Raw genomic sequence first — 7,699 nt, 5'->3', positions numbered from 1 at the left:
CACCCTCCAATGAATCCTTGAAACGCCACTAAGGTGACAAGAAGTAAAGAGGACGACGTTTTCGCAATCTGCCACTATTTTGTAGCCCCTACCAAATCATTCCTAGAAGCGACACTGAGAATAGGAGAAATAAAAAAGACGGGATATACTCACTCTACCATACATAGTTTTATACATTGTTTTAATCAGCTGTCTCTGATAGTTGTTGTGTTCACACAGGACCTTGATAATCTCAGACTCGTCTGTACCTGTTCATAGTAAAATTATAAAGATTAAGCCCACAGAATTATACAGTAGTATATAGTTATAAGCTCTTATACCCTTACCACCCTAGAGTCATTAGATCACATACCCTTACCCCCTAGAGTCAAAAGATCAAATAACCTTACCACCTAGACCATTAGATCATATACCCTTACCACCCTAGGGTCATAAGATCACATACCCTTACCACCCTAGATACATTAGATCACTTATATACCCTTACCATCCTAGAGTCATTAGATCGCACATTCTTACCACCCTAGAGTCATTAGGTCACATACTCTTACCACCCTAGAGTCATCATATCACATATGATTCTAAGTTTGTAAGGGCGCTGTCTTATGACTCTAGAGCTGTATAATTTGAAATTGTAATGAACTAATGTAGGAATCATCCTCTCAGTGTTTGATATACATCACTGAAATCTGTCGAAACGTCGTGAGGAATTATCAAAGTTTTTTGTATCTATAAGAAGATACTGATTTTGTGCTCTATTGTATCTGTTTAAGAGTAAATTAAATAACTATTCACATTCTGAGTCAAACCTACCTAATTTTTTCATGGCGGTTCTAAGTCGTTCTGCTGGTTTTTCAGCGTTGAATGTATCAGGTTCAACACCTTTAATAGTGCCCTGTAATACAAGATTTAGTCGTTTAAAATACACATAAATATACATGACAACCGAGAGATTAAAACATTAACAGGAACCGTTATGACCAATCACTAAAATATTAAATTCTAATTATTTAATCAGATTACTGTATTTATTTGAAATCTGGTTTGATCTTTTTGTGAAACAGCCTTACGAGGGCAATAGTTTTCATTAACTTATCAGGGGTAAAACCTAAACAGATACCACCCTAGATACATTAGATCACTTATATACCCTTACCATCCTAGAGTCATTAGATCGCACATATAAATGATATAAATACACACACAAAATAATAGAGTTTCAACAATTTAAATTGTCATCATCAGGTGAATTGGGGAGTATTTGTGTAATATGCCTTAAAATTTTGTTCCAATATTTAATCGAATCCATGTAGACCGTTTGATATTATATTTTGATATATCCCTTTCGCTACCTGTTTAGATATAACACTATTACGTACACCAATCGAGGTATAAAAGTAACCAAGGTGTAATAATCTAGGTGTTATGATATAGGTGTGATATAAAAGGTGTAAACATTAGTATAAGTTTATAATGAACAGTATAGTTCTATTACACTCGTCTATTAACTTTACTGTTTAATTTTCACCTTTCATGTTACCTTTTCTTATATTATTACAAATTTCATAACTCTAAAACTCGAAATATTTATCCTACCCATTCTCGACTTAACACATTTTCATATGTTTTTAATAACTTATAGTATTACATTTTTCATGTAATATTAACTCATGTCTGGGTTGATAGCTATTGACAGTTGTTAAACCTAGCCTAGCCTCTGATAGTTATTATTGACAGTTGTCAGCTAGATAGAAACTTGCTGACTCTTACCTAGTCTCTGATAGCTATCATTAGCAGATACCAAAGGCTGCTTTGCTGGGCACTGGTACCTATTGTACCTAGCCTCTGATAGTTATTATTGACAGTTGTAAGCTAGCTAGAAACTTGCTGACTCTTACCTAGTCTCTAGTAGATACCAAAAGCTGCTTTGCTAGCCTCTGAATGCTTTATTTTTTTAGAAAAATCAGTTGGTTTCAAACAATCATTTTAAGGATAGATCCTTATTTCATTTTTTACAGCTATTTTTAAAAGATTGCACTCAGTTAGGATATATTACTTGCCCCTCCGAATAATCAAGTCTGGCTATGGGCTATCATGGTTATTTTTTGGATAGATCCTAGACATATTTTGACAAGGGGATTTAAAGATTAAGAAATTTCTTACCTCATGATATACGGCGGCCATGATTAAAAATTGAAGACCGAGTGAGATCAGAGAATTAATGATTGATTGATTGAATAGTGATCGATATCACGTGACACTCTCTTTTATTCAAATCTGTGAACAATAGTAGCCTATATTATAGTCTTTATGGTGAAATATAGAGTAATGTGGTCTTAAACAGGGACTAGTTTTTCTAAAATATCTTGTCAGAGGCTGGAACTCTCTTCGACTAAAAGGCCTACGCGGCCATTGTCATGCAGTGGACAATGAAGCTATTTTGTCAGAGTAGTGGCATTAGCCTATCTTTTTTTAGGCTTAAGCCTACCATATAGTGTTTATAAATTGTGAGACTATAGCAATTTATAGATCTTCTCTTTTCAATAAAGATAGGCCTAAAGACGACTAGCTATCTTTCAAGTCTGTGCCACTTTTGACGCCAATTTCCAGGAATATATTTTCGGTGTTTTCCATTCATTCATTCATTTCCCACGTGCTAAGCCCCGCCCACAAATACGTCAATTATCCGGGTACTAATGAACACAATCAATAATCTATAATTTGATGTCAAGACGGCACAGGTTAGATATTGCGTCAACTAACAGAACATTGTGACGTCCACCGTCTGCTACGTTATTTACCAGTGAACAGCAAGGTAAGATGGCGACTCTAATTTACTAATGATGAAAACAAAACGTATTTTTATCGATAACAATGTCCACAAACATGTCATTGGTCTAATTTTATTAAAATGACTGGCCTAGAACACAATTATCAGTTTAATTCTTCTGAATTTCTACACACGGTATTTGGTATTGATTTGTATCATTGTAAAATCGTGTCATTTGTCGACTCGATTCAACCAAGTATTAGTAAAGTCAAGGCATGTGAATAGCGATATTAGATCTATCTAGATTGTGAAATAATCTAACCGTCTCTTATTATTTCAATTTTTAGCCATGGTTTTTTTTTTAAAGAAATTCTGCTTACTTTATACATCAATAACATAAATTATGCCTATTTTCATTTACTCAAAATGGAGCAGAGTAGAATATAAAACTCTGTTTCATTTCATTAAACATAAAATACTTTTTTTTTTAACTCATTACTGTTTTAGTTTGTTGATTGAGTCTTTTATTTTAAGCCTTAATCATTCCATTTTTCTTGTTGCAAAATTTTTTGTTTATTCATTTTGTTGAAGTTGAATGTTAAGAATTGGATAGAGTTAAAGGAGTAAATTGACTTGACAGTTATCATAAAATAGTCAGACATGACTGCTAAATACAGTAAAATCAGCAATCTAGAGCTCTAGTCAGACATGACTGGTAAATACAATCAAATCAGCAATCTAGAGCTCTAGTGAGACATGACTGGTAAATACAGTCAAATCAACAGTCTAGAGCTCTAGTCAGACATGACTGCTAAATACAGTAAAATCAGCAATCTAGAGCTCTAGTCAGACATGACTGGTAAATACAGTTAAATCAACAGTCTAGAGCTCTAGTCAGACATGACTTGTAAATACAATCAAATCAACAGTCTAGAGCTCTAGTCAGACATGACTGGTAAATACAATCAAATCAGTAATCTAGAGCTCTAGTCAGACATGACTGGTAAATACAGTCAAATCAACAGTCTAGAGCTCTAGTCAGACATGACTTGTAAATACAATCAAATCAGCAATCTAGAGCTCTAGTCAGACATGACTGGTAAATACAGTCAAATCAACAGTCTAGACCTCTAGTCAGACTTGACTTGTAAATACAATCAAATCGGCAGTCTAGAGCTCTAGTCAGACATGACTGGTAAATACAGTCAAATCAACAGTCTAGAGCTCTAGTCAGACTTGACTTGTAAATACAATCAAATCAACAGTCTAGAGCTCTAGTCAGATATGACTTGTAAATACAGTCAAATCAACAGTCTAGAGCTCTAGTCAGACATGACTTGTAAATACAATCAAATCAACAGTCTAGAGCTCTAGTCAGATATGACTTGTAAATACAATCAAATCAGCAATCTAGAGCTCTAGTCAGATATGACTGGTAAATACAATCAAATCAACAGTCTAGAGCTCTAGTCAGACATGACTTGTAAATACAATCAAATAGCAGTCTAGAGCTCTAGTCAGACACGACTGGTAAATACAGTCAAATCAACAGTCTAGAGCTCTAGTCAGACATGACTGGTAAATACAGTCAAATCAACAGTCTAGAGCTCTAGTCAGACATGACTTGTAAATACAATCAAATCAACAGTCTAGAGCTCTAGTCAGACATGACTTGTAAATACAGTCAAATCAGCAGTCTAGAGCTCTAGTCAGACATGACTGGTAAATACAATCAAATCAACAGTCTAGAGCTCTAGTCAGACATGACTTGTAAATACAATCAAATCAGCAGTCTAGAGCTCTAGTCAGACATGACTGGTAAATACAATCAAATCAGCAGTCTAGAGCTCTAGTCAGACATGACTTGTAAATACAATCAAATCAGCAGTCTAGAGCTTTAGTCAGACATGACTTGTAAATACAATCAAATCAGCAATCTAGAGCTCTAGTCAGACATGACTTGTAAATACAATCAAATCAGCAATCTAGAGCTCTAGTCAGACATGACTGGTAAATACAATCAAATCAGCAGTCTAGAGCTCTAGTCAGACATGACTTGTAAATACAATCAAATCAGCAGTCTAGAGCTCTAGTCAGACATGACTAGTGAATACAGTCAAATCAACAGACAGAAATTGACAGTTTGTATTTCTTTGGGAAGATAAGATAAACGTGTATATTAATGAATAAATTGAATATTCATGAGATGTGTTATCAAGAATGACAACGTACTAATTAGTATGCATGGATTATTAACGAAGTATTGTTTTATTAACGACCTGACAGATGACACAGGTGAAATTATTTGACAAATAACAGAGTTAATGTCTTAGACCCCTCCCTACCCATCTTCACAATATCAAGCTATTACGAACTGTATCTTATACCTTGACCCATCTTCACAATATCAAGCTATTACAAACTGTATCTTATACCTTGACACATCTTCACAATATCAAGCTATTACGAACTGTATCTTATACCTTGACCCATCTTCACAATATCAAGCTATTACGAACTGTATCTTATACCTTGACACATCTTCACAATATCAAGCTATTACGAACTGTATCTTATACCTTGACACATCTTCACAATATCAAGCTATTACAAACTGTATCTTATACCTTGACCCATCTTCACAATATCAAGCTATTACAAACTGTATCTTATACCTTGACCCATCTTCACAATATCAAGCTATTACAAACTGTATCTTATACCTTGAGGTGAAGTGAAGTGAAGTTTCTCCTTACTATGCAATTGAAATATTCTAAACATGTTCAATTTGTGATCTGTTTGCCAAGAACTTGATGTCACTGCCTCATTCGAAGCTATTTGGATAATGTAAACCACTGTCCCATCTATTTATTGATAAGGGATGTTGTTTAAATGATGATGTTTTAGTTAGTAAAGTCTGTAGTTATGATTATAAGTTATATGACATGAAGTCTCTGACTAGAATAATAATGATGATATCAGTCTCTATTCCTATATTGATCAGTTACAGTTCCTATTCTTATAACATAGTGTAACATTGTATTACATAAGGTAGTTAGTACTGTCAGAAATTTATAGAATAATGTCACTTTTCATTATGAAATACTTACTCACTTATAATTAATATACTTCATCAGGTGAAAAGTTCATTAGCTGCTATCAATGATTCGTCAGTAGTTTGTTTGGATGTTGGGTTTTGTATTGTGGTTTGGATTGTTAGTATTTGGTTTACCTATTGTGTTACTGTAAGGTAGTCTATAGAGACAGACATTTATGGAATAATAATAATAGAGTTTTTGGCATTCGCTGGTCAAATATAGTCAAGTACAGACATTTCTGTTCATTTTGGTCCGATTCAAAACATTTATATGAGCAGTCCACTATTTCTTTATAGGTAGAATAAATAGTAATAGAAACTATACAGACTAAACTTATATCGTGTTGAACTAAAAACTACCTAAAAAATAAAATGGACTACTCGTGTCTATGTTTTTAATCTGATTCTATTAGTAGAATTATCGTTGCTAGACTATAATTTTATAAAATGTTAGTGATTGTGAAGTTAACTGAAATAATTGTCAATAGTTTGCTATAATTGGAATAAGAGATTTAGACTTGGACAACATTTAGAAGTGAGGAGTATATATCACAAACACAAGACCTAGGCCAGTGCTTTCATCTCAATACACACTAACACAAGACAATATTATAGAATAAACACACTTCTTTAATATTGATATGCACATAATGTTTCAACACGTTTCTGTGCTTAGTATTATTTAAGTGTTTTTGGTGTACGAAGCAGACCATGCTTATTCTTTTCGAAAACACCTGATGGTACTTCTCTATACAACTTTTTTTCTCGATTTTGCCATAATTTGAGCAAGATTTTTGATAAAAGGAATTGTCTTGCTTTAACCAATTGTATTTTATTCAATAATATTGTCTTATATTTGTGATAATTAGAAGATATCTGTTTGACTGTGGCATTTTCTTTCAGCCTATACAAACGTGAATAAATATAAATACTGTTAAATACAGCTGAATAAATATAAATACTGTTAAATACAGCTGAATAAATATAAATACTGTTAAATACAGCTGAATAAATATAAATACTGTTAAATACAGCTGAATAAATATGAATACTGTTAAATACAGCTGAATAAATATGAATACTGTTAAATACAGCTGAATAAATATAAATACTGTTAAATACAGCTGAATAAATATAAATACTGTTAAATACAGCTGAATAAATATAAATACTGTTAAATACAGCTGAATAAATATGAATACTGTTAAATACAGCTGAATAAATATAAATACTGTTAAATACAGCTGAATAAATATAAATACTGTTAAATACAGCTGAATAAATATGAATACTGTTAAATACAGCTGAATAAATATAAATACTGTTAAATACAGCTGAATAAATATAAATACTGTTAAATACAGCTGATATCAGTGGTCTGGGTTCAGGTTTGAGTCTTATTAAGCAGTGTTTACGTTAGGTATATATTTGACAGACAGAATTGGAATTTAAAACATTATTCTTAGTTTAAGATGACATTGTGACATTGTGGTTTCTCAGAATAGTGGTTATATTGAAGAGATTCAGGGACACTGATAACATCAATTTGCACCATTCCAATTTTCAATCAGACGTCTGTGGTTCTGGCAGTTCCACTAAAACTAAGCGTTTGATAAAGTCACTAATTGCGAAGGCCTCGTATGTGTGATAAACCAAATTTTGCAATGAATAACGTCTTATTTTTTTGGAAATTGCAGGAACCAAAGACATCTAATTGAAAATTGGAATGGTGCTACTTGATGATATCAGTGTCTCCGATACACATGCTAATCTAAAAATCCTCTTTACAATCCCTTTAAATCTTGTTTTACTCTTGACAAAATTTTCCTTGA

General features: G+C 32.9%; 3 protein-coding genes across 3 annotated transcripts in view; 1 reads left to right on the top strand and 2 right to left on the bottom strand.

Moving 5' to 3' along the window:
• LOTGIDRAFT_234258 (hypothetical protein) overlaps positions 1-2,184 on the bottom strand; it is a gene marked incomplete at its 5' end in the record, with an annotated part of 6,948 nt that extends 4,764 nt beyond the window's left edge. The window contains 3 exons of the mRNA XM_009061478.1: positions 154-248; positions 814-895; positions 2,164-2,184. Of these exons, the coding sequence (XP_009059726.1) occupies positions 154-248; positions 814-895; positions 2,164-2,184 (198 nt within the window). The remainder of the gene's footprint in view (positions 1-153; positions 249-813; positions 896-2,163) is intronic.
• A 2,968-nt stretch (positions 2,185-5,152) lies between these two features.
• Positions 5,153-5,449, top strand: LOTGIDRAFT_86597 (hypothetical protein; the record flags this gene model as incomplete). The annotated part of the gene is made up of 1 exon (XM_009061384.1): positions 5,153-5,449. A coding segment is annotated over one exon (297 nt), but the record flags the coding sequence as incomplete, so codon positions are not given.
• A 1,317-nt stretch (positions 5,450-6,766) lies between these two features.
• On the bottom strand, positions 6,767-7,114 carry LOTGIDRAFT_125032 (hypothetical protein; the record flags this gene model as incomplete). Its single annotated transcript, XM_009061477.1, has 1 exon — positions 6,767-7,114. A coding segment is annotated over one exon (348 nt), but the record flags the coding sequence as incomplete, so codon positions are not given.
• Positions 7,115-7,699: the final 585 nt, after the last annotated feature.

The sequence above is a fragment of the Lottia gigantea genome (assembly GCF_000327385.1).
Source record: "Lottia gigantea unplaced genomic scaffold LOTGIsca_48, whole genome shotgun sequence".
Lineage (NCBI taxonomy): Eukaryota > Metazoa > Mollusca > Gastropoda > Lottiidae > Lottia > Lottia gigantea.
This window is presented reverse-complemented; position numbering and strand designations above follow the sequence as displayed.